The sequence below is a fragment of the Castor canadensis genome, chromosome 8 (genome assembly GCF_047511655.1).
Source record: "Castor canadensis chromosome 8, mCasCan1.hap1v2, whole genome shotgun sequence".
Lineage (NCBI taxonomy): Eukaryota > Metazoa > Chordata > Mammalia > Rodentia > Castoridae > Castor > Castor canadensis.
The window spans coordinates 17,025,843-17,053,697 of NC_133393.1; the positions used below are offsets into that span (position 1 = coordinate 17,025,843).

Below are 27,855 nucleotides of genomic sequence, written 5' to 3' on the forward strand. Positions count from 1 at the left end.
CCAATAAAAGGATATACATTAAACTTATTAGAACAGCAACCTGCTAAAAAGAGAGCATGAGGCTTAGGGATAAAAAGTATACACATGTGCACACATATACATATATGCACACATCTACATGGGCATATGTGTGTGCTTACATAAATCATACATGCATATACTTTCATACGTTATTTATGCATGCATACAAATATATCTATGTATTCATGTGGACCTATAGGTGCATATATGTAGCTACAGGAGAGGTTTTACCCAGACTGATTAGGACAGTGAGCCCTAAACCAAAGAAGATTAACTCAGCCCTTGGTGCTTCCTCATCAATAAATACCTGTTCAGAAAATTACATTCATCTGTAGCTCATTCATGTCTCAACTACTGACCTTACTCTCTTTTTTAGCACTAGACTTATTCATGTATTTTGACCCATTGGTGGGTTTTTCATTGGTGACTGAAAAACATCTTATTTATTTCTCTTTCTCTTTGTACTCATTCCTGTCTGGCTGATGGGCCTAAGCCCCTAAATCCAGAACCAGCTCTAACAAAGACAGGAGTGGCTGCTCCATGGCAGGACTGGGATGGGGCAGATCCTGCTCTAGTGAGTAGCTTGGCTTAGCAACTGGAGGGAGGCTAGGTTTATGCCTCTTCTCCTGCTGGGGTTTGCAGTGGGTGGCAACCAGGTCCTGGAACAGCACCTAGAGCACAGTGTCGTCCTCAGGCCCTTTCTCTTACAGGTGGTGGGAAGCCCCACCACAGCCGGCAGCTTCACACCACGAGCCTAGCTCTTACCCCCATTTTGCGCGGTGCACTTTGAGTTACCCCCCTGTTTCTGGAACCTAGAGGCCTTGCAAGCTCAAGGCTTTGGCTCCATTTGCCATTTTGCATTTCTTCCCTACTTCCAGACTTCAGATATATGCCTTGAAATCTGAGTCAGCAATGTCTTCTTGATATTCTTTTTTAATTTTACCCACTCATGCAGCAGGGAGAGGTGTTTCCTGCCTCAGCAGATTTTCAAATAATACCACCCAGTTTGAATAAAGCCTGATGAAATATATATTAGCAAGGAAGAGATGAATTGTCTGATTTTAAGCTTTTCAAAGGATTTACGTACCTCTGTTTTTTGGGAATCTATCTAAGGATTACATGCTTAATTTATTCCAGGCCCATTATTTTTTCAAACAGCCTCACAAGCAGCCTTTAAGGATCTAACATTTTGGTTTTCATGGTCCTCTGTGTGAGTACAAAGAAACTGGCTTCCTACATCACAGCTGAAATCAACACTTTGGATTCAGAACCACTGATTAGACCTCACATTTGAAACCCCGCCCCCAGGCAGGAACCACAGTCTATGTTTCTCCCCATACTCCAGTTCTGCTGCATGTGTTTATTGATTTGAGTTTCTCAGAATGCTATCATGGTAGAGTTAAACAGAAGACTAGATCTGACCTGGATCCAGAGTCCCTGGTAATTACCTAGGACCCTAGACTCCAGTGTAAACACAACTCAGTCTCCCCCCAGCCCTATGCCTCCCCTCAAGCCTTCCCTCCAGCTGCTGTCCCAAACCAGAGTTGATCTGTCCTTCTCTGCACCCTTTCCTGGCAGCTCTCTTTGCCTAGAACACCTTCTCAGACCCTCTTAACTTAACCCCTGCTCTTTGCTGAATCTCCTTCAGCCTCACCTCTAGTGATGGTGCCTTTCCTAAGCCACACTTCCTTCTCTAACCTCATCTCCACCACTGATTTAGCAACTTGCCTTCAAGGCCTATCATCTGAATTACGTGATATCCTTTCAGTATGTCTGAAAGCGCCCTAATAACACATGTGCTGGTACGTTTTTCCCTTGCTCCTCCCAAGCATCTTGAGATATGGTCAAGCAAATAATATTGCAGTTATTCCCGTTTTTCAGATTGTGAAATTGGGGCATAAACATGTTGAAATGGCCCATCCAACTAAGAAGTAGCAGAGGTGAGATTTGAACACAACTCCAGATACCTCCAACCTTGTAATTATTTTCTGGTATAATGAAAAGGATTTTTAAAAAATGTTTGCTTCATCTCCAGGCTGAGGGCATGGCTTAAGTGATAGAGTCCTTACCTAGCAAGCATGAGGCCCTAAGTTCAAACCCCCGTACCACCAAATCAAAGCCAACTCCCACTGATTGGTTCTAGCTGCCCAAGATGCTGTGTTGGAGAGCCAAGCTTTCCAGGTTCAGGTTTGGTTTGGCTACACCATAAATGTGTCCCCCAGAGTTTCATGTGTTGGAGGCTTAGTCCCCAGTATGGTGATATTAGAGGTGGGATCTTTAGAGGTAAGGCCTAATGGGAGGTCCTTGTTTGTTGGGATCATTCCCTCAGAATGGAATGTGGTACCATAGCCTCTCTCTGGCTTCTGATTGGCAATGTGGTTTTTTTCCTTCCCACTCTCCCTCCCACCATTGTCGTCTGCCATGAGGTGACACAGCCAAGGGGGTACCCTCACCAGAACCTGTGAAATGATCTTTGGACTTTCAGCCTTCAAAAACTGTGGTTGAAGAAAAAACTTTTTTATTTGTAAAGTTAGTCTGCCTCAAGTATTTCATTACAGTAATGAAAAACAGATTAATACACCAATTTATGATGGAGGTCAACAAAAACATGCAGCCACCTATTTGCTGATTCCTGTATTGTACTAACTTTCTCAGGCTGAGATAGAGTTTTCTACAGTTTGTATAGCTTGGTAGCAATGTAAACATCCTCAGTATGGCCCAGCATCACAGAAATCACAGAAACAGTCTGCACTGGCCATGGAAGGGGAATCCTAAGGGAATCACTGTCCTCCGAGCTGGCCTGGCAGTTTTCACTTAATGAGTGATCTCAGACTCACATGCATGCAAAACCGTGGGAGTTAGCTTAAGGAAAATTGTTGCATCCAAAAGACTGAACTCTACAAAATCCATTTTGCTTCCACATGGTGATTACACTTTTCCTACAGACCATTTGGTAACAGAGAAGACGCACCCCATACAGTGCACCCATTCCACATGCCCTGCTCATGGCTGCTCTCAAGGCCACACATCTCCTCTGGAAACCTCCTATGAGTGGATGCAGGCTTGGTGCACCCCCTCTGCCCCCACTGATGCCTTCTCCATTAATTAATGAATTAGAAAGAGGAAGAACATATTGTAACTGCATAACATTCTGTTGTAAGTTACTGGAGGAAAAAGTCCTAATTACCAGCGTTCTCCTATGAGCACAGTCTTTCTTCCCTCCCCTGCTCCTTTGGTTTTCACCCCAATCTGGGCTCCCTGCTTCCCTCCCAAACTGTCTCCCTGCCTCAGGCTGGGTGTTCTCTGTTTCCGTTTCATCTCTTTTCCATACCTCTGGATGGAGATGTGTCCAGGAATCTAGCCAAAACCAGCAAATTTATCACTGTGGTAATGACAGCAAGCTGCATGCTGAGTGAATTCTGCAAGCCCCCTCAACTCTTTCTTTTGCCAAAACCTGGGGAGCTGCAAGATCCGGCAGATTTCAGTGACTGTTATCTTCACATGAAGAACGGCTCTGCTGAAAAATGCAATTCAGTATCAGCCATAAAGCTATTTGTAGAAGCTTGTTTGGGGATATCTCAAAAAATATTGCCATATGGTGGAGGATGTTAGTCAATTAGCCAAAACTGAGCATCACTAACTACATTTTTCCAACAATTTTCATCAGTACGTAACATTATAAAGACCCACCTTTTGTGCCCTAGGGATGCTTCAACATTCTAAGAGTAAGATTTTGTGTTTATGAAATTTATAGAACTCTCAGTCCTGGTAAAAAATCCCCCTCTTTGTTTATATGAGTAAGCCAGGGACTATGGGAGAATATTAACCCTCTCATTCCAAAAAAAGCTTGCCTGGGGTTTGGAGAAGGAGTCATTCCAATAAGAGTAGGGAAGCTGTGATGTGCTGTGTTGAACACCTGTTGCAGTAAGGCATAAGGTTGGGAGGCCCATTATCTAGGAGGTAGTTTTCCAGGGAGGAATCCAGCCCAGTACATGCTCTAAAGGAACAAGCCCTCATTCGGGCTCATGAGGAAGATGGCTCCTGGGCATGTGTGAGGCTCGTGGTATAAGGCACCTACCTATGCCAGGTACTCATGACACAGGCAAAGCACCAAGGGAGACATCATTGGCTTTCCCTATGGTTGAGACGAGAAAGCCCTTAAATGCCCTCTCCCAGGCGGAGAGGACTTTCTACATGGCATGCTGTACTGGTCACGGCCATGTCTTCTTTATTTGAAGCATCCGTGCGCTATGCTCTTTGAAAACTCAATTCAGTAATGTTTGGTGCAGATTAGAGTCTCAGTCAGCAACAGCCTGTACCCCCAGCTTCTTTACTCCATTGACCAGGGCATTAAGGGTCATATGACATAGTGAGGGGGGTCCCAGCTGTGGCTGAGGCTGACCAGGTGTCTGGTCATTCTCCTGCTGACTCTAGCCTCACCAGTACCCACCATCAGGTCAGGTTTCTGCTTCCCAACTCCCTCTCAACACACTCCTAAAGTCCCCCTTCCCCACTTAGAATTGGGGTGCAATTATTGCTTAGGCCCATTCTTGGCTCCCTCTCTGTGCATATCCTCTTTAGTGGGACACAAAGCAGGCAATAAGAAGACATGCAGATGCCCCAGAACCTCCCCTAGATGATAGGGGAGCCCACCACCTTGAGGCAGGGGCCTGGACTGGTGATGTTTAACCCAGAGAGAGCAAGTTGAAGCCAAGGAAGTGTAGTTCCTCATATGTGTGAAGGACTGTCCTGGCTCTGTCTCTGGTTCTGAGAACAGAGCAGATAACAATTGAAAGTCACAGAGAAACAGGTATTAATTCCACATGAGTAATTCCTTCCATGAAGCTTCATCTGTGGAACAGCCTGGATTCATATAAGTTAGGGAAATACCGCTTCATTCTATAGAAAGAAATTCTTAATTGGGTGGGAAGTGAAACTGAATGACCTCTGCCATCCTTCCCAATATAACATTAGAGAAGTGCTGTGGAATTTTCTTGAGTGACAAGGTCTCCTGTGACCACTTCATTGCCTACTAGTCTTCACCTTGGCAGTGTAGAATGTACTTTTTGTGAGGAAAGAAATCCATTAGACAAGGGAGCAGTGAAGCTCAGGCCTCCCCAGGGACCTGATCACACTCCACATGGGACTCACAATACAGACAGCACTGACATTTTAACAAGTGTGCTGAGCCCTGGGACATAAACAAGCCCCAGGGCTGCTGTTTCTCCCATCCCTCAAGCACGAAATCATGGGATTTAGAGACGGAGGCACCCTGGAGGTCACTGCATCCCAAATCCTACCCAAGGCAGAAATTCTCACTCTAAAGCCCAACAGATGGTCACCCGGCTTCTGCTGGAGCACTCAGGAAGGGGCTCCCTGCTGTGCCTGAATTTTTCAGTTCATTTTTGAGACAACTTAATCCACTTTGAGACAGTTCTCCTTGTAAGCTGTTTCTTTCTCATATTGAGCCCCTTTCTTTGACTTGACTTCTGCTCTCAGAAGTAAGACAAAATAAATCTGTTTTCTCATTCATATGACAACATTCAGAGATCCATAGACAGTCGTTATCCAGACAACTTCTCTCCCTCCAAGTCTTTTCTTCTCTACCTAAAATACTTCTCATATGACATGACTATCACCATCCCAGTCACTATCTTTTGAATATTTTCCATTTTGCTAATACTTCTTTTTTTTTTTTTCCTCATGTTTCTTATGAAGGAAACTCCCGGGACAAATACCGACTGTGGTCTCATCACTGCAGTGAAAGTATTATCACCTCCCATGATCCACACAATGACTTTATTAATACAACCTAGAATTGTATGAGTTTCATACCAAGTGATCAACCATTAAGATTATTGTCAACTAAAAGCACTGTATTTTTTTAATTTGGCACAGTTTCATACAGCTTGAGGGAAACGGATTTAAAAGTGTCCCTAGAAGATATCAAGTTCTCTTTTCCTTTCATTAATAATAGACAGACCTATTTAGGAAAGTAGGGCCTTAGCAAAGGTTATGAGTGATAGACTAAGATAATTAAACCGTAAGATGATTGGATCCAAAGGTGAAATGTGTATTTGCATTGATATGCTGGTGCCTGCTCCTTGTAGCCTTTCCATCCAACACAGCCCAGGGCCAGGAAAGGCTGTTCCTAGAAGAGGATAGCACTGCTTTGATTCTCTGACTCTATCTTTTTTGTTTGGTTGCTTGGCTAGTTTGATTTTTAGCTTGCCTCATGCTTCTCAGGCAAACTACTCCTCCAGCTGTTGGGAGCTCACTGGTGGTTTTCCTCTGTGTCTTTGACAGGGCACCTGAAGGAAGAGATCACCCAGCGGTCCATACAGCAAGTAGCTCTAGGTAAGTACAAAGCAGAGCCCGGGGCGGTGACAGTGACGTGAGCAGACCTAGCCAAAAGATGTTCCTTCAATGCCCAGGATGGTGAGAGAAGCAAGGGTTAAGATCAATGCAGCTTTGACAGTGCGCCTCCCTTGGGCACCGGTTTGCCCACTGGTTATTTACTCCTGGCTGTCGGCACGTGACATCCTGCCTTCCTGCTGCTTCCCTGTCCTCCTGACCTATTCCCCAACCTCAGCCACCCTGTGTCCCGACACCTGAAGGTGCTACCTTGGCCTGCTAAAGCTACTGCTAACATAACCACTAACGATTGAAACGGACCCCACCTCTGCACACAGCCTCACATGAACTGTGTCTTTCCATCTTTAGTCCAGAAAGGTCAGTGCATTGCCAGAAGGAGGAAACTTGTCCATGGCCACATGGCCAGTGAGTGCTGCAACAGGATTTGACCCCAGCTCTCCCTGAGCCCCACTTTGGTGCTCTTTGCTCTCAGGCTGTTACTTCCCACAGGATGACTGGTCCACTTCGGCACAAACACCCAAACCAGCAGGCTCCCATTCCAGGATGCCCTCCATACCTTTTCAGTGGTGGACATCTGCAGCAAATGCCCCCTTTTGATACGTGATGCATAGAAACCACCTGGGAGGACAGTAGCTTTCCAGAAGGCCAATGACGCAGGTATCCCGGGCAGACTTACTTCCCTTCCTTCCCAGCTAGCCAGGCCCAACCATTTGTATTCTCCCCTGAGAAAGCCTGGACCCTGCCATGACCTCACCTCAGGGTCAACAGGAGAGAAGAGTTCCCTACCATCATGGGAATGACCCATTTGCCTAGCTTTATTAGGAATTATTAGAAGGGCTGATTTTTCAGTTTCAGTAATAAAAGGATCATATGAAAGAATAACTGATTATGTCAGAATCTTAGCACAAGCAACCCCAAGACTCTCTGCCTGGAGCTCTACACTTCCTACTGCTGGCTCTGGGAATGAGGGATACCATGCCTGTCCTTCATCGCCAGGGACTTGGTACACTCGGAGCTGGGATTCTGCCAGGCACCTTCTCCAGCAAGGAGAACCTAATCCATCAAGCTAGTGTCAGGAAGGAAAAATGGTTCTGTTGGGAAGACATGCAAGTTGACTTCTAAGCCCTAGTCTTCTGCCCTCTGCTTACCCTGAGCAGGTCACTGGATGTGGAGTCTCCCCAAGGGCTGCCATCTAGCCCTCAAACAGTTAGGCCTCTTCTCTAGCCTTCATGATGCTGACTCATTGGAGACAATGATGTGAAAATGCCACTCAGCCCCAGGAGCAGTTTTAGTCCCCAGCCTGGGAAGCCATTTCCATGTTCTCAGAGCAAGGGGAATGCCATATTCCCTTCTCTCCAGCCTGGAGCCTCCCACGCTGGTCCATCCAGTGGGGGCAGGCATTCCCTGGGCCTTTGGGATTTCACTGAATGTCCTCCATTGCAATTTGTGCCTTCATTCCTTCATCCGACTCCCTGGGAGCCTTCCTCTGCATGGCAGCAGGTGTCAGGGTCAGCAGGCCCAGTTTGCCTGGAGCAATCAGCAGCCTTCAAATGGAAAGCACTTGGGCTGGAAGTCTAATTAAGAGCATTTGAAATACCTATTTATTGTAAAAGCACACTATCCCAATAAGAAAAGACGTGTTAACATCTCCCAGCTGCCATTTTGAGATCACATGCCATGTTGCCATCTAAACTCCTTAGGAGGTTGTCTGGTGTCTGTGGTCCTCCCGACCACATTGCAGATAGAGGTTCTTCTCATCAAAAGACATGTCAACACTGCAGATTGTTTATGGAGCCATTTCCTGCCTCCCCCCTAATCCTGCTGGCTGGTGTTTGGGCTGAAGGCTAGGACAAGGGCTCCAACAAAACTAACAGAGTTAATGCAGCATGTTGGAGTTACCTGGAATCCTATTATTTGGACTTCAGGTGTGGGAATAAAGCAGTGACTAGATGTTATGCCTCCTTCCATTTCTTTGTCTTTGTCTTATATCCCTTTTCCCCATATTGTTCTATTTCATTCATCTATTTCCTATTTCTTCTCCTCTTTACTTTCCCTCACCTTCATTTCAAGTATTCCCCTTGTAATTCTTTCTTTCTCCTTTCTTTCTTTCTTTCCTTCTTCCTTACTTTCTTCCCTATGTGTTCCTAAGTTTCAATATAGGTGTGGTTGTGTTTCTTGTGGCGGGGCGTGGGGGCAGACGGGGTGTGTGGAGGGCAGTAGGGAAAATGAGCAAGTCTGAGCAGGAGAGGTTTGTCCATACATTTGCATACAGGCCTCTGTAGAAGTAGATTATGCCTGAGGAATTTTGTATAAAGGCAATTCCATATCCCAAAGGAACTCAGATTTAGTGGTGATGTGAGAGGCACCATTTGGAAGAGATCATTGATTTGATGGTGGGAGGACATTCCCAGGGGTGTGCTGGAGCTGGCTTATACCACATCATAAGAGCCAACTAGTAACGTTTCAGGAATTTGAGGAGCCGTTATTAAACACAGTAGATGCTGAAAATCAAATTATGTAAGCTTACAATTAAATTATATTTTAAAACAAAAATAACATGCTTAGAATTCATCACTTGCTAATTAGCTTATTACATTTTGCTATTATCTATACTCTTGAGCTTCTCTGCACCCGCTGTGTCTGTACAGTGGGAATTCTAGTTCACGGTACACTGCTATGCCACTCGTCCCAAGTCCACGTTCAGTGACATCACACAGGTAGCTTGAAATCAGCCATGGTGAGAGAATTTGCACCAAGGAAATTGGCAAATGTTGTAAATCTCGTCTTTTTTTCAGCAAACAGCTGTTAAACACTTGCCACCACAACACTGGCATACAGAGGAGAACCCTTTCTGGGGCCAGTTGTGTGTGTGTGAGTGTGTGTGTGTACTTGTGCATATGTGTATATGTGTATACACGCATTCACATAAGATTTTGTACTCCCTTTTCAGGCTAAAAATCCAGATTATAGTTCTCTCTTTATTTACCACCTGCCCATGGTAAATCAGGAAACATAAACTTCGACTGATTCTGAAAATCAGTAGACAAAGAAACTGATGAAAACAAAATGAGGCAGAAGCACTGGGCCCATGAGGCCCTAGGTGTGACAACCAGAGCTAGGGATTGCCCTTTAGGTGTAAGAACATCATCAGTCACAAAGGTTACTTAGGACTTAGAGGATGACTGACTGCCACACACCCTTCGGGAAACAATAAAACAATGCTCTTTTTAACTGAAGTGTCATTTGGAAATGAGAGTGAAGAGCATTGAGCTGAATTCGGCTGTGCAGTACCACCCTGTGGTCTCAGTGCCCTGAATAGCATAGGATCATTGCCAGCACAGATGAATGAGGATGTCAGCCAATGTCTCTAGAGAATTTTGCAATATGGCAGTATGATCGTAAGTGCTCTGCTTGTGTTTGCTTCTTTAATGCTCACACATCCCCCAGAAGTAGACACAATTATCATCCCACTTTATAGATAGGCTCCAAGAGGTTAAGTAAACCTGCCTAACTCTGCTCAGCTAGGGAGCCATGCAGCTGATTGGTCCAGACTCTGTCTAACTATGGCACTGGCCTGGGCACTTTGCCTAGCATCCTGGAGTCAAACAGGGGCATAGAATCCATGCCTGCCTTCAAAGAGTTTCCAGTCTAACTAGGACGAGAGGACAACACAAGAAAGATATCTCTCTTTTCAAATTCAAGATTCAGAAACACATCTGCTTCCACCTATTGTCCTCTTCCCACTGCAGCCACAAAGCTTCCTTCAGGAAGCCTTCCCTAGCCTCTTCTCCCCAAGTCTTCTCCTTCAGCCTCATGCATCTCTGAGAACACCAGCCTTGTTTTGTAATTATTAATGTCCAAGCCATTCTCCACACTGAAATGTGAGCTCCTCAAAAGCTGGGTGCAGTCAAATTCATCTTTGTATCCCCAGCAGCCAGCACAAGCAGTAAATAGGCCAAATCAACAGGCAAACGAATGCTTCCCCAGATGGCTTCCAGACTCACACATCTTGCAAAAGTACAATAAGACATTTGAACATAAAATAAAATAAGTCCATTTAAAAGAAGTAGAAGGAGTAAGTGCTTTTGGACCCCACAGCTGAGCAAATTACACACACAGGCAATAAATTTGGCTCTCCCTTGTCTAGCCGCTAAGCAGAAAGAGAAGCACCCAGAGTTACACAGTTTTCATTTTCTGACAGCAGGAAGCATGCTAACTAATTTATCTGCAGAAATAGAATTTCTTCTTGGAACTAAATACAAGCCAGAATTTATCGTGTGGATCCTTGTATAAAGGACACTGAGTGACACAGTGAATGATGTCTTCAACTGCAGTTTTACAAAAGATACCAAAATGTTGTTCAACCAGATGATTCTTGTATCGACCCTCTATAAAAGCTAGAGGCCTGACATTAAAGCATAACTCACCAAAAGCACGATGTGAGCAGCCAAGGTAACATGAGCAAGGTACTCTGCTTTGTGATGGTCGCACAAAGCAGGGAGAGTCCAGCTCTGGGAATGCGGGCTGTGTCTTCTCTCTCTCTCTCTCTCTCTCTCTCTCTCTCTCAAATATCTCTCTGAGCAATATTTAATCAAGGTCTAGATCTCATTCAGGTCACAATGCAAATCCTAAAAAGAGCCTGTGCTTAAAATTTAAAAGACACATCACATTACCAACAGTGTCAGGTGACGGGTAAGCCATCAGTGCTTTGGGACTACATCACAAGGAGTGCCCCATGGGGTTTGTCCCCAACATCTTGAGCCTGGGCTGAAGGACAGGCAGAATTCAGTAGCACAGCGAAGACTTTAGAGGAGCTGTTGCTGGTGGTGTGGATGTGCGGGTATGTGGTTTGAGGGGGCAGTGAGCGTGTGCTGCATGTATGTGTGGTATAGGTATGTTGTATGTGTTTGCGTGTATGCCCTGTGTGTATGTGGTATGTTTGTATATGTGTGCACATGGTGTCTGTGGGGGCAGGACATGTGTGCTGGTGTGTACGTGTGTGTTGTGTACATTTGGGGGGGTTAGGGGAGAATGATTCTGGGGGAGTTAATTAGAAACAGTTGAGGGAGAGACTGAGGCCATGGGTTGGGCCTCTCCCAGCATGTCCGGAGTCCCAGCTCTGCTACTGCAGACAACTGAGCCATGAGCATGTCTGAGAAAGGAAGTCTTGGTTAAGGAGGCCATTTAGGAAAAGCAAACCTGGCACTAATTCAGGTCCTTGGCACTGGCTTAATGATGACCAGTGATAGTCTGTTCTGCCCCAAGCCTATCCCTCCCAACCTAGCCTTCACCCGACCCCCTGCAGGTTTTCCTGAGAGTCCCAGAGTTCTCCTGATGGAACCTGCTGTGTACATTGCCCTGCTGGATCTGAGAGGCCCCAGGGCCCACAACAGCCACACCTCTTGCAGCTAGGCATGGCCCCTGGAGTTAGGCAGCCAGTCAGTTATTTTGTTGTAGGGATATGGGAGGGAGGGGGACTGTAACTGCCTGAGGAGCTTACAGGTGCACCCACAGAGACAGCCCATCAGAAAGCAGCTCCTATCCTGCATTTATCCCTTGACCAACTCCTGTGAAGACAAAAGTCCCTACAAATTCCATTTCCTCTGCTTGTAGGCATGTTTCACACACTGTTATAGCAGTACTAAGGGTGATTAATAAGTAAAAGGAAAATATCCACAAATGAGATTGGCAGGTTCCGAATGGCAGCATCTGGGATTCCCCCAGAATTCTATCTCTTGAATGCTGGTCCTTCTGTCCCTGCCTCCCACCCCCTCATTGCCCAGAAGCAAAGATCTGGAACAAAAGCAGACCCCAAGACTACATAGGGCCCTCAAATTGCCACCAGCTAGGGTGCAGTCCTGACCCTGAAATTGGGGGCTACCCTCCTAGCTCCCACCTCAAGGAGGGGTGGCTCCTTCTTCACTGCATGCTATATTTCAGTTTCCTGGGGAGCACTTTCTTCCTTCACGGAACTCCCACAGTGACCTCTTGTGGCTCCCTTTTGTTCTTCAGAGAGACCACATTTGCCACTTTCCCTCATTTGATGTGAAATTATTTAAGGTCTCCTGGGTCTGCTGGTGGAATCTAGGGGATAAAAACATAAGATATGAAAGTTAGGGATGTGGAAGAGGAAAGGGGGAAGAAGCAGTAGAGAGGTGAATATGACCAAAGTACGTTATATGCAGTATGGAAATGTCATATGAAACCCCTTACTCTGTACAATTGAAAAATAATAAATATAAAAAAGATCACTTGGGAGCAATCAGAGAGGAAGCAAAGGCGAGACCATGAGACCTTGTCCACCTGTTCCCTAGACCTCATGGAGCACCCAGTGGGAGCCAGTGTAGAACAGGAACCCCAGGATGTGGAAAGGACTGAAGGGGCCTCCAGCACACCTAGTTCTGAGGTTTGCAAAACAAGCTCTGTGGAGTGGAAATGGTGTGCATGGCCCCTTTGGCAGCAAGAGGTGAGAGTGAGCAGAGCCAGCACATAGCCAGCAGGGCCCCAGGATTTTCAACCAGCCCAGTTCAACCAAAACAAAGCCTGCTGTCTGTCTGCCATTAAGCTTGTGTTTGAAGAGTCCCATAACTTTTGACACACCTCCCTCTCTCTGACCTGTGGCTCTGTTTAAAACATTCAAAAGGTAGATGGTCCAAACTTCCCTTCCCCAGAGCTCTCTCAGCTCCGTCTGGGCCTACACAGAGCTCTGCACATTTGCACTCTGTACAGCAAATATTCAGTCTCTTATCCATCCCCCCACTGCACAGAGAATCTTTCTTTCCCTAACACAGAGCCCCGTGATGGACGCACAGCAGGTCTTCCATAGTGTCTAAAGCTAAACCAGTGAATTAAGTTTTCACCTTACAGATGTGCTACGCAGCTAAGGGGTTCTGTGCCTAGATTTACATCTGTAAAATGAGGTGGTTGAACCAATGGTACCCAGAATAGCCCAAGACTTAGCTCAACTCACTGATTGCCTGTTGAATAAGCAAATGGATTTCTCATCCTCCTCAGCCTCAAGTCACCACAGTGTTACCTCTGTGAACAGACTCCCTTAGGACTTGCAGGAAACACGTACCACTGTGGTGCAGAGATATACGAGGGCTCCGATGCATTGGAGCTATTCTTATCCTTCTGATAAAGATGCTGACTCCTTGGGATAAGCAGGATGTAAAGGAATGAGGTGGCATTCTCAGTGGTCCAAAAGAGTCTAAGGAGTTCTGTAAAGCCAGTGGCAAGGTCTCACCATTTATGTCAATTCAAACGTACAGTTACTTGTGAATACCAGTTTCAGTGACACGAGGTGCATAGTCAAATTCCCAGGTGTGGGAGTGAGGAGTCTCCTCCCCGTTTCCTTAACCGAGTTGCCAATGCCACAGTTTCAAACCCTTGCAGTCCTTCCAGATGACCTCCTGCCCTGCCACTGTAGAGAACAGGAGTCTTGAGCTACAACTGCAATTGAGGGAAGAGAGTCCTCACCTTGTGAGTTAGTCGAGAGTTCTGAGAAGCAGACCAATCAGATAGAAACTGACATAGAAAAAGAGTTTGATTATGAAAAACTAGCTCCTGAAATTATGGTGGCTGAGAAGTCCTACAATCCATCATCTGACTGATGGTGTGTGTTCCAGTCCAAACCTGAAGGCTGAGAACCAGGAGCACTGATGGCATGAATCAATGCTCTGAGTTGGAAATCTGAGAACCAGGAGCCCTAACATCCAAGGGCAGGAGATGATGGATGCCCCAGCTCAAGAGAGAAAGCAAATTCTCCCTCCCTCCCTCTTTTTGTTCTTTTCAAGCTCTCAGTGAATTGGGTGATGCCCACACACATTGATGAAGGTGGATCTTCCTTACTTAGTTTACCAATTCAAATATTAATCTTTTCCAGAAATATCCTCACAGATGCACATAGAAATAATGGTTTACCAACTATCTGGCCATCCTTAGCCCAGTCAAGTTGACATAAAATTAATCACCACACTTTGGAACGGAACAGCCCAGCTTGAAATATGCCTCTAGCATTTGCTAGTCTTGTGACCTTGGTCTGGTAACCTTCCTGAACTTCCCTTTCCTTATTCATATGAGATAGAAGGATACCTGTTCCACAGAACCAATCTGAGTGTCAAGCAAAGTATATGTGATGGAGCCACAGGCAGAGCAGATGCTCAAGAAATCATAGGGACTCTGACTACAGGGGCCAAATGAACCAATGCCCCAGCAGGGGCCATAGGCCCCTCCCCACTGAGCTGACCATGGCTCTGGTCTTCCAGCACCAACTGGCAAGCCTGGTGAGGTCCCCACATTCCCCAGTCACCACACCTGTCTAACCACATCTACCCACAGGCACCATGGATCACCCTTTCTTGCAGAAACACTAGAATTCTTGGGCTGTCTATCCCTTTTTTTTTTTTCATTTTTCTTTTATTATTCATATGTGCATACAAGGATTGGTTCATTTCTCCCCCCTGCCCCCACCCCCTCCCTTACCACCCACTCCACCCCCTCCCGCTCCCCCACCTCAATACCCAGCAGAAACTATTTTGCCCTTATCTCTAATTTTGTTGTAGAGAGAGTATAAGCAATAATAGGAAGGAACAAGGGATTTTGCTGGTTGAGATAAGGATAGCTATACAGGGCATTGACTCACATTGATTTCCTGTGCGTGGGTGTTACCTTCTAGGTTAATTCTTTTTGATCTCACCTTTTCTCTAGTTCCTGGTCCCCTTTTCCTATTGGCCTCAGTTGCTTTAGTTTCTCTGCGTTAAGGGCAACAAATGCTAGCTAGTTTTTTAGGTGTCTTACCTATCCTCACCCCTCCCTTGTGTGCTCTCGCTTTTATCATGTGCTCATAGTCCAATCCCCTTGTTGTGTTTGCCCTTGATCTAATGACCACATATGAGGGAGAACATACGATTTTTGGTCTTTTGGGCCAGGCTAACCTCACTCAGAATGATGTTCTCCAATTCCATCCATTTACCAGCGAATGATAACATTTCGTTCTTCTTCATGGCTGCATAAAATTCCATTGTGTCTATCCCTTTGAGCACTGATCACCCCATGATTTTTTACAAGTTGACAATGCCATTTTTTTCATCATGCAAATGAAAAGAAATCATATGTGCTAATTTGAAAGAGTTAAGCACTTAACCAAACATACAGAAGACAAATTCTAACCTATTGATCTCATCTTCTAGAATATTATGTCTGACCCCTCCATCTGTCTGCTTCTTCCCTTGCACAAGATAAAAAAATCACAATTTGTGCTTGGGAAATCTAGGCTCAAGAAGGCTGTTTGCATTTTCCTGGAATAGTTCTGTTTTGTGTATAATGGAGCTGGATAAGCCTTTCCCAACCCCCAAGTCAGTGATAAGTTTGAAGACCTACCAACAGGAAACCAGGATTCCCTATTCTCAAATACAAATTATGGGTGTTATGTTTCCTAAATGACCCTCAAAAAGCTTTAAGTGGTGGTTTGAAAACACTGATGTCTATTTGGAAATCATGAGGAAGTTGTTCCAAAAAGCCAGGAGCCCACCTAACACAGACAATGCTGGAGTGCTTCAGGGCAAAGCTGTGGGCAGGTGGTGCAGAGCAGAGTGCATTCCATTCAGAAAAAAAAATAAAGGAAAAGAGAAAAGAGCAGAAAGACATGAGTTGTGTAGTTAAAGTCTATTTGGGGCTGATCTGGCAATATCTCGTATAGATGAAGACTGCAAACCCCACGCCCAAGCAATCCCATAGTTTAGGAATATTTACCCAAGAAGATGTCACAGATGTGCCCAAGGAGATGCTTATGACAGCATTGCTTTTTAATAGCAAATAGTCAAACAGAAAAATTAAAATAGTCAGGTGGTGACCACAACTGTAGTCCCAGCTACTTGGGAAACTGAGGCAGGAGGATCAAGAGCTCAAGACCAGCCCAAGTAAAAGTAGCAAGAACCTAGTCTTAAAATAAAGTAGAAAGGTCTGGAAATGTAGCTCAGTGGTAGAGCATTTTGCTAGCATATGTGAGACCCTGGATTCAATCCCCAGTACCACAGAGAGTGAGACAGACACACAGAGACAACCCAGAAGAGGGGAATAAATGAGCTTAGAGCTGTGATAAATTCATGCAGTAGAATACTATAAAGAGGTTAAAATAAACTAGATCTATATGTAGCAATGTGAATATATCTCCAAATACAATGGTGATTCAAAGAAAATTGCTGGGGAACATATATGGAATAGTACCATTTATGTGCTATTTCTTAAGGAGAAGTAGGAGCTTTTTACATTTTCTTTGCAAAGGATGACATAAAAACAGAAAGATTCATAAGACATTTATGTCCAGGTGCACAGTCCAACAGACATGTATAGCGACTACACCTGTGCATCTCCCCTTAAGTCAAAAAATCTCTCTGTGAGTCAGGCACCAGTGACTCACACATGTAAACCTAGCTATGTGGGAGGCCAAGATTGGGAGGATCGCAGTTCCAACCAGTTTGGGTAAAAAAAAGTCTTTGAGACCCCATCTCAATGGGAAAAAAGCTGGGTGTAGTGACGCACCTGTCATCCCAGCAATGGTGGAAAAGTTAAAATAAGATCTTAGTCCAGACCATCCTGGGCAAAAAGACACCCTATCTCCAAAATAACTGCAGTGAAAAGGGCTGGAGGCATGGCCGAAGCAGCAGAGAGCCTGCCTAGCAAGTAGATGGTCTCATCTCTAGGAAGGGAAGATAGCAGATTGTGGAGGAGGCCAAAGGACTCCCACCAACTCTGTAATATATTAAGGGAAAAAAATTTTAAAAACTTAGACAAACTATTTAGATTTTTCAAAATATTGAGATGGTAGGAGTGTTATTTATATCATGCTCTGAACTTTTTGTGTCTTAAATGGTTTATAATAATTCCCAGAACTCAATGAAGGATTAGATTCCAAAGGTTCAGAGATCAAACAAAAATTATTGTTTTTTGTGGGATCACCAAGCTAAGTCAAAGTGGAAGTAAAAATGAGAATCCCAATTCAGTTCTCATTAATCTTAACTCTCCTCACTGCATGTATGTCAGGGTCATTTTACTTAAAGGGGAAAACAGAAAATTTACCCATTCTCATTTTGTCCTCCAGGTTTGCTGTCATCTCTAGTGGGGACTTAGGGTGGCAGGTGGCCTGCCTGCCATGGTGAGCGGAGCTGGGCAGTACTTGCAAAGGTTACTGTCTGAATAGTTCTTCCTCACCCTAGATGGAAACTGAGCATCCCCAAAACTCAATTGGTCATTCATTATTCATTACAAACATTTAATTAACATTTTATTAGCATGTATGAACTGTATGAAGGGGTTTATTATAATATTTCCATACCTGCATATGTAAGGTACTTTGATTATATTCACCCCTCTATTACTCTTTCTTATCCCCCCTCTTCACCCCTTTTTTTCAATTTTAACGATTTTCCTTAGTTTACTTTTATACATGCATGTAATGTGCTTTGATCATATTCACACACCCCGATCACTCTGTCCTTTTGCTTTTTCCCCTCCCACTGGCTCTCCTTCCCCCCAAGGAGCCCTTCCCCTTTTACATTCATGTCATTTTTCTTAGGTCTACATTCTTCATATGAGAGAAGACATGTAATATTTGCCTTTCTGATCGGACTTATTTCACTTAACATGGTAATCTCCAAACCCATCCATTTTCCTATAAATGACATTTTGTTCTTCATGGCTGAATAATACTCCATTGTATATATGTATATATATATATATATGTGTGTGTGTGTGTGTGTATACATATATATGTATGTATATATTCTTTATCCATTCATCAGTTGACGGGCACTTAGACTGATTCCACAGTTTGGCTTTTGTGACCAGTGCTGCTATAAACATGGGCGTGTGGTATCTCCACTATATGTTGATTTATATTCCTTTGAACATATGCCTGGGAGTGGTAAGATCATATGGATGTTTTATTTTTAATTTATGAGGAATCTCCATACTTATTTGCATAGTGGCTGCACTAATTTACATTCCTGCCAACCAATAGTGTATATGGTTCCTTTTCCCTGCAGCCTCACCAGCATTTGTTGTTTGATTTCTTGGTGATGGCCATATTGACTGGGGTGAGATGAAGCATCAATGTTGTTTTGATTTATATTTCCTTTTATAGCAAGGATGTTGAACATTTCTTCATGTATTTATTGGCCATTTGAACATCTTCTTTTGAGAACTGTCTGTTAAATTAATTTGCGCATTTATTAATTGGAGTATTTGTTCTTTTGGTGTTTTAATTTTTTGAGCTTTTTATATATTCTGGGTATTAATCCCTTGTCTGATGAATAGCTGGCAAAGACTTTCTCCCAGTCTGTAGTTTGCTCTTCATTATGATAATCATTTCCTTTGATATGCAGTAGCTCTTTAATTTGTGTCAGTCCTCGTTCTTATTTCCTGAGCTATAGTTGTTCAATTCAGACAGTCATTGCCCATGCCTGTGTCTCCCCATGTTTTCCCTGTGTTTTGTTGTGGTAGTTTCAAAGTTTCAGGTCTTACATTAAGATCTTTGGTCCAAAAAAAGTAGGTTATTTTATAGTATTAACTTTGGTCTTAATAATTCAAATTTCACTCAAAGAAAGACTTCTACCCCTTACTCCAGCTAAGGCCACCTGTCACAAGGAAAGGAATACGGCCTTTGACTTCTGTTTTTCTTATTCACTTCTTCCCTCATGCTGTTGAGGCTCAGTTTCCCCAAGAAGAGCTTGGGATGAGAGGCATTGTTGAAGATCTCCCTTGACTAGCGCTGTTGTAATATGGCTTTGGGCCCTCTTGGGCCTGGTGAATGCCCAAAATTGACTCTTCTTCATTTGGAGTCCTTTTGAGGATCTCTGGGGATTCCTCAACAGCACGCCCCTTGACCTCAGGGCATGGACCTTACTTGGACAGTTGCCTATCCACTTTGAACCTTTATGGGTCAGAGTCCTAACAGGAAGCAATGGCAGTACTCAAATTAGGTCTTGTGAAGAGAGTTGAATAAAGGCCTACTTACAAAGGTGTGAGAAGAGGGTAGGGAAACCACAAGGGAGGGCAGAGCACCGCAGAAGAGGTGGTAACAGCAGCAGGACAGAAAGCATCTTGCTCCTGAGTGCGAGAAGTGAGCGGCTATTGGAATGTGAACACAGAGAAGGCTATGCAGAAGGGCCCTGGACATCTGACAGGAGCTGTGGCCATCAATCAAGCCATGTCTCCAGAATGTCGCCACCACCATGATGTTTCTGCTGGCTTCTGTTTCCTCCGAACTTCCAGTCACTTGGCTGAGCCCATCCAGAAGGCAGAGGATAAGAAAGCTCAGTTATACCCACCAGCCTCCTGGGGCAGGTAGCAGAGTGAAGGAAGGAGGAAGAGGGTGGATCTGAAGAAGCAAATGGAATAGCAATAGGTCTAGCACACAGTCCCTGGGCAGCCTGTGGTCCACCTCCAAGTTTCTTTCTCCTTGGGCCTCTATGCCCCTGGGTGGCTCTGTTTAAAAGGATCTTATTCTTAAGTAGTGTGGTAGAGGACTTAGTGGTGTGCTGGAGCCAGCTCATACTGGCTCATTAGAGCCTACTCTGCACATCTCTTCCCAACTACAAATTCAGAAACATAGTGCTTGAAATCTGCCATGAAGGGAGTGTTTACATCAGAAAAATTGGCAAACACAATAAATCAAGGGCCCCGTACTTCCCAGATCTGGCTACTAAACAGTTGCCAATACACCATTGATCGAAGGTGACCCCAGCACAACTCTTGCATGCATGTAACCTATAGTGGGCCCACAGGAACACAGCAGGAACTCCTTGGTCTTGCTGCTAGCAGCTCATCTGGCTCATTGGCCAAGTTCTACTCCCTAGATGGCCTGGATGGCAATCAGACACCCATGCACTGTGCCCTCATCACCCTGCACACTCAGACCCCTGGTTCTCATCAGGCTTTACCAGTATTCTTGTTCATGTTCCCTTGCTGCCTCCGAGGTGATGAGGTGGGTTTAAGGCAAACTGCTAGCTCTTTTTTTTTTTTTTTTATTCTCTTCAAACATTTATTTTGGCCCTTATCTAAGATTGATTGAGGATCTTCGTTATTTAGCCAGCTCTTGCCATCCTACTTTGAAAACATTTCAGTTCTAAGCGTGGTCTGTCTCGGAGCTCACTTGTGACTCCAATGAATGATAAATTATTGCCAAACAAATAGACCGATTTACAGATTGGTTAGAAGTACATACATTTTCCAAAGGAGAGAGACTGCATTATTAAGGGTCCTCAGCTCCATTCCTAAAAGCCCTGAAATTTCCCCTACGACAGCAGTCAGGAGTATTGGCTGACCCCACTACTCATCACCACTCAAGTCTCCACAGGAGAAAGCCCTGAGTCACACTCAGTGACGCAGGGAAATGCCCTCCCAAAGACCTGTGTGTCCCGAGAGCACACTGCATTGGCTGGGCCAGTGTGGTGAAGATGGAAGGATTTTAGGGATGCCAAGATTCTTTGCATCTTTCTGGAAAGCACCATGGACCCGTCACCATGGGTCAGTAAGGCTGAAGCACAGGAGGAAGAATTGTGGGTACCTGGTGTTTGAGAGAAACCCTAGGCTCAGGACCACGAGCCCATTCTAGCAAAGAAGAGAGGAAGCGACAGTGATTAGAGAGCAGGCCGGAGGCACCTCTGCACAGACCTGCCTCTGAGCAGTGGATGCAAGGGGATGCAGATCCAGCCGTTGCCATGCCAGGCTCTGAGAGGCTGCACTAGAAGAAATGCTACCTGGAAACCAAAAGATGGATCTGGGTTCCCGGAGAAAGGAATGTAGACAGAGGAGGGAAAGGATTGTAAAGGAAATGAGGAGAGAGCTCCTCTTTGAACAGAGGTGACCATGAAGCCAAGTCAAGTGAGTACTGAAACTACAGACATTTCCCGTGTGAAGAGTAAGTCTGAGGGCCTCTTTCAGGTTACGAGTAACCCTGTTGCATGCTGCCCCTCTCCCTGGCCTGCATCCTCCATAGGGGACACAGTGAGGGAGAAGCAAATGCGGAAGGAGAGAGATGCCACCCATGGGTGTGATTTGGAGACAAGGCCCAGGGTGGTACGGGGAAAGGGGAAGAGACGAGGCTGTCTGGGCCTGGGCTTGCTCATGATCTCATGGGCACTTCTGCCCACGGAGCAGAGAACCCATGCACCCTGAGGGAAGTCAGAGGCAGCGAGTGCAGGGCACAGGGGGCAGTGATGTGTGCACCTCAGGAGTCACCAGGCACAGCATACATCCACAGTCTTGTTCCTCACACCCTGCATCTGTGCATGCCATGGGCAGCTAAGATTCCTAGAAACCAAGACCAAGCTGGATGGTGGCACTGAGCACCATCAGCACATGATTACTGCAGCTGGCAATAAATGTGAGCCATTAAACGGGAAATGGTCTGATTGGGAAGCAAGACTCTTGCCCCCGAGCTGCTGACCATTGTGGCACCATCAGTCTCCGCAGGAAGAGACACTTTGATTCCTCAAAGAAGGAGAGGCTGAGCGGTCCACGGCTCTGTGAGCCAGTTTAGCCTGAGGACACCCAGAGTGGGTGTGGAGCAAATGAATCACCAGTTGGCTGGCTGAGGTGACGGGTAGGAAGGCCTCCCAGCTCTGATGTCTTGTCTGCCTCGGTAGTGCCACATAATTCACTGCCTCCTCCCACACTGGGCCCTGCCCAGTGATGGTCACGTTAGGCCCAGTGGCCTTTGCTCTACGGAAGTCCAGAGGGCCCCATTCAGCTTCGAGACATTGGGAACTTCACTATTGCCTGTCTAAGCTCTTTGGGCACTGTAAGGAGATGGAGCAGACTGGCTCTGTGTGTTCCATGGCCTGACCTGGCAGCGTAGCCAGCTCCAATGGACACACAGACAGCTGCTCACAGCCAGCAAGCAAATGGCAAATGCCCAGTGGGACTAGGCCACAGGTTGTGGATTTGGGTTGGCACAGGGCAGTCTTCAGAGGCCCACAGCTGGAGATATCTGAGGTTCTCTCTCAGCCCCAATCACAAGTCTGAATGGTATTTGTGGAAAAGAACATCACCTTCAAACAGCAAGGACAGTCGATGAGGACTTCAGTGATCTCCCTGTGACTTCCTTCAAGACTGGAATTGCTTTCAGAACAAAAAGTGCCAGCATGGAAGCTAGACAAGGCTGGCTTCTCACCTGGGCTCTGCTTACTAGCAGCATGACCTGGGTAGGCCTCTTCCTCTCAGGGCTGTTTCCCATCTGGAGCAGGAGTTGTAAAAGTGACATAAGACAGCATGCGTGAGGAGCCTGATCTGCAAAGCAGCTGTGTCGCGGGCATCACCTTGCAGATTCTATGGAGCACCCAGAGGCCAAATGTGAGCAGCTCTGACCTCACAAGGGTGCGTGTCCCTGCTGCAGACCCCTGATCCCCTTTGTCCGTCATCATAATGGCCCCCAAAAGTGTGGAAGGTGGCAAGGGTTTTGAGATCATGCTAGGTCCCATACACCATTCCATCTAAACATCTCCAAGCCCCATGGCCTCAGAAACTCCTGTATGGAGTTCTTGCATTTAAAGTGCTCAAAACCCTAAGTGGGTTCCTGAACTCTGGGTGAGCGTCTGCATCTCCAGGAGGTCCACTGGCAAATTGTAACATACTGGGTATGCAGGAGTCATCTGTGTACTTTACAGGATCTTTAAGTGATTCTGATGGGTAACTCTGACTGTGAGTCATTGAACCAGGGAAATGAGATCCTGTACATTTCAGACAGCTGATGACCACATAGGAGGGAGAAGGGGAGGAGATGGAGAAAGGGAAAGAGGAGCTTCAGGGACCTGTCCAGTTCAGATCACATTGAGTAGGAGGAGCCGCACCTTAGCGGCCTTCCCAGAAAGATGCCCTCTTGACATTGTGCTGCTGGCACCCAAACACCTGATGCTTCAGAGACAAGGTCAGCCTGGGACTATACTCCCTCGCCACCCAGCTTCAAGGGCTGACATTTCAGTTACTTTCTTTCTGTTCAGGGCTTCCTCCTGTATGACATTCAGATCCATAGCCACTGGCATGAAAAGAAACCCTTTTTTCTTGCTTTTGTACTGCTTTGGAGCCACTGTCCTCACAAGACTATCAGTGGGACCTCATAGGCACTCAGAGTTGTCACCTCCTGTGCTGCTGTCCCAGCCAGAATCCTGTCCTTGAAAGGAAGGCCCCCTGTGCCTCCTGTCAGGTGACTGGAGGTCCTGCCCTGGCCAGGGTCCCAGGGGGAACATAGTCCTGCAAAGCCCAAATGGCCTTTAGTCCCTCCCTCTCCCTCAGTTCTTGTTCAGTCACTTTTGTTGGCTTCCCTGTGAATTCCCAGCCCTGTTCCTCTGCAGTGGCGACTGTGAAGCCAAGCCTCAGAAAACATCAGAAGCCGCCTGGTTGTCTGTTGGTGGGGTCACAGTGATCGTTACTAAGCAAACATCACCTTTGGCTATGGACCCATCAGGTTGCTATGGCAGTGTGGGTAACTGTGCCTTGGGGGTATGCGGTGCCCTCATTCTGGTTGCCCAAGGTCCCTGCTCCAGCCTTTTTATCTCAGAGCCTTTCACAGGCTTGTAGCATCCTGGCGCCACCCCACACTGCTATTCAGTTTGGAGCAGCTGTCTTGGTCAGCCAAAACCTGCTTGATGTAACTATAAAGGAATAGATCAAGTCATTTCTCTCCTCAGAACCCTCATCTCTCTCAAAGCCAGAGTCCTTACTATGGCCTGCAGGGATCTACCCAGTCTAGCCTCAGTTTCCTCACTGAGCTCACCTCCATCACCCTTTCCCTTTCCAAACATGCCTCTCACCACTCCTCACACCACCAAGCAGACTTGCACCTCAGGCCCTTTGTACTTGCTGCTATGCGCTCCGTCCCCTGATTTCAGCATGTTTGTCCCCTCACTTCATTCAGCATTGAATGTTCTGTTGTCCTCAGAGTGACCCCCGCCCCCGCCCCGACCACCGTACCTGACATGGCAGTCCTTCCCCATATCACTATATCTGTATCCAGCTTTGTCTTTCCTCATAGCACCTTTCAACCTGTGGCATGAGATCGTAGACCCAGTGTTTTGCTGGCTTAGGGTCTGTCTTCCCCACCAGAATCTTCCTGGAATGACCAGGCACACAATCAACCCTGAACAAGCACTTGTGAGGCAATTGGATGAAGGACTAGAGCTGGGTTGAGAGCCTGGCCCTGCTGTCTGGCAGATCTGTGGCAGTACACAAGGCCCTAGTCACACGGAGCTTCGGGCCCCTGTCTGTAGGACAGAGGTGAACACATGTGCCCGCGGGAGCGGTGAGAGTAAGCGGAGTGGTGTTCTGAGCCCGGTGACTCCACGTGTGAGAACTGACATCACTCCACTCCGTGTCAGCTGCCTTCCCCCCCCCCACCGCCGCGGCTCACGCCTGGAATCACAGCTACTCAGGAGGCAGAGATCAGGAGGATCACGGTTCAAAGCCAGCCCCAGGCAAATAGTTCGTGAGACCCTATCTCAAAAAAAAAAAAAAAAACAAAAAAACCCATCACAAAAAAAACGGGGCTGCTGGAATGCTGGAGTGGCTCAAGGTGTCAGCCCTGAGTTCAAACCCAATACCGCCAAAAACAAAAAAAAAATGAATATTTCCCTCACCCTAGGGCTCCTAGGCATGAACATTCCACACACTTCCCAGGCCACTCTGTGCTCCACCAGGGAACCTACCTACAACACACTCACAGATACGACAACTGGCCCTTGAGGCTACTCCCTCCAAGCCAGATGACACACCCCCTGCTGGAAGTCAGAAGCCCCATCTTCACTCCCCTCCTGCAGCCTCTCGTGTACTGTGCTGACCCTAGGACACCCAGCCAATCACCCCAGAGCAGGACTTCACTGAGTTCTGCCCTTAGTGTGGGCTCAAAAAGTGGTAAAGGAGGAAGAAGTGTCCCAGTTCTCACTAATTGCAGAAAGATCTCAGACAGATCTCAAATCTCAGGCCTGCCTGGGCTACACAGTAAAGTCTATGTCTGAAAAGAAAAAGAAAAAGTTGGATCTTTTTTAGCAGGCTGGAAGATAATTGGGCCCACTTCTGGAATTTTCAGGAAAGGAAGTATTCTGTGCATTTAAAATCCCACTGCTTAGTGGGACTTTCAGTGTATCATGTCTGGTCTTTTTAAAGAGGACAGGGTCAGCAAATAGGAGTGGCATTGAGCATGCTGTGTACATGCACTGGGGGGAAATGTGAAGAACCAAAGGAGCCCAGTCCCTCCCCTAGGGCTTCCTGCACCTGTGACAGCGTCCTAAGTAGAGTGGACAGTGATTCTGCCTCACTGGCTGATAAAACCCTCCAACACAGTAGCAGTGTACCCTTCAGGTGGGAGTCTACTGGATCTGCATCTCCTTGCAGTCAGTTTACACTTGTCAGTTAACACAAGGAAGGGAGAGTAAATGTCCCCTCCAAGAAAAAAAGACAGAATTGTAAGCCACTTAGCATAGTCACCAATGAGTTAACGAAGTAAAAGCATATTTGGCAAATCAGTAGGGAGAAAAGAGGAAAAGAATAATGGCATGACAGAATGAGGTGCTCTCAACAGGCTGGACCCCAACAAATGGGAAGTGTGGCATCTGGGATCAGAAGGACAGTCACTCTAACACAGGATGCATTAGGACATGAAAGGTTTTAAACTGGTCACAGGCTTAATAGGCACTAAGCATGATACAGCAGGGATTCGGACCCTGCCCCATACAAACATTTAGTTCTTTGGAACCAGAAAAAATAAGTCCAAACCCCAGCTCTGCCATTAACTACCTGTATAATCTTTGGGGTTATTTGTTGTTGTTTCTTTGTTTTTGTTTGGTTGGTTGTGTGTTTTGAGACAGGGCCTTGCTTTGTAGCCCAGGCTGACCTTGAACTCATAGTCTCCATGCCTCAGCCTCCCAAGTGCTGGGATTACAGACATGCACCAACACACCAGTCAACCTTGGGTTATTTTTGGCTTCTGTAGACTAAGAATCTAACTGCACTGAGGTGGTATTGCCTTCTCTGCAGGGTTTTTTTGAGAAGTATCCATAAGGTAGAGGACCCATCCTAGTGGATCTTGGCAGAACCTAGTGAAGAAAGACACTCAATAAACAGCATTAGGAATTCACCTGCTGGAGAAATGGAGAGCATCAAGTTTTAAAGAGTAGGAGAGTCTTCCTCCACCCTGTACCTCTCAGGCCCATGCAGAGTACAGGCCCAGATCTAGGATTTTTATGTAAGATAATTAAAAGGTAATCAGGTGGCTGAGCCCACAGACAAGAAACTGGACAAGTCAGTGTGAGAACCGTGGGAAATTTTATTGTTGTCATCATCGTTCAGATATTTAGAGGACCTTCAGATTAAGAAGGTCATGCTGTGCTGCTCCAAAGAGGCAGAGCAGAGGTGGAAAGAAGTTAGCAGGGAAGGTCTCAGCTTAAAGTAAGAGGAAAACCAAGCTGTCCACAGTGAAATGCACTCCCCATCACTGGAAGCATCTGAGAAGAAAGCGGATGGCCATCTGTCAGAAATGTTGTAGAAGGGATTTTTAACCCAAGGCCCTGGCAACCCAAGAAAACAGAGGTCGATCCAGGTTCCAAAGCTGGCCACATGCCTTGGATAAGTTAACCTCTTTGAACCCCAACATCCCTATTAGTAAAATGGGAGTGACACCTGTAATACTATAAGGATTAAGTCTCACCATGTCCGTTCACCTCACCTGGCTTGACTCGCCCTAAGAAACACAGCTTTGGAGGGAAGTAAAAAGCAAAAGATGTTGTTCTGAGAAAACTTAGCACTTTGGCTAGAGGCCTGGCTCACGTGGTAGAGTGCCGGCCTTGCAAGTGTGAAGCACTGAGTTCTAAACCCCAATCCAGCACTTTGGCCTGAGATTCAGAGACACCCTCTGGGCCTGTGACGGCTTGCTCAGAGGTTGGGGAAGTGCTGTTTTACGTCTCCCCTGGGGATTCAGGAGAAAATCAGTGAGCACAATCCCAAAAGGACTAGTAGAGGTGGGGACAGGGACAGGTGTGGGCAGTGGGAAGACCCATGGAGGGAGGATGACCCTGGAAGCAGCTAAGGTGGCCATCCGGAGGCTTCAGAAGAAACTTGCAGCAGGGTCCCTTTGCATCTTGTGATGCACCTGAACTCCATCATCTGCCCTAATATCACATATTTTCTTTTACCTTCATTAAAGTAATCTGTTGGCATCTTCTTCTTTAGGAATCTCAGAAAGCATGGCTGTGCCCTCAGTGCCGGACCTACAGGAAGAGAAACTGCGATCACAACTGGAGGAAGAAAAGAGGAGGTGCCCTTTTTTCCTCCACAGCCTGCATCTAGCCTCCTTGGGCCTCCAGGATAGGCCCTCAGGGAAATGAGCACCATATCCTGAAATCGCAGGAGCCAGGGCTGCTGTCTGTGAGCAGGGCCAAGGCAGGGGGAGACTGGGGTGCAACACAGGCA

The 27,855-nt window shown here is 46.2% G+C and overlaps 1 protein-coding gene across 3 annotated transcripts in view; it reads left to right on the forward strand.

Annotated features, from left to right (window-relative positions):
- Positions 1–27,855, forward strand: part of Kif6 (kinesin family member 6) — a 359,724-nt gene that overhangs the window by 308,039 nt on the left and 23,830 nt on the right. For all 3 annotated transcript variants that reach the window (XM_074082264.1, XM_074082263.1, XM_074082265.1), the window contains 2 exons: positions 6,328–6,378; positions 27,616–27,700. In XM_074082264.1, the coding sequence (XP_073938365.1) occupies positions 6,328–6,378; positions 27,616–27,700 (136 nt within the window). The remainder of the gene's footprint in view (positions 1–6,327; positions 6,379–27,615; positions 27,701–27,855) is intronic.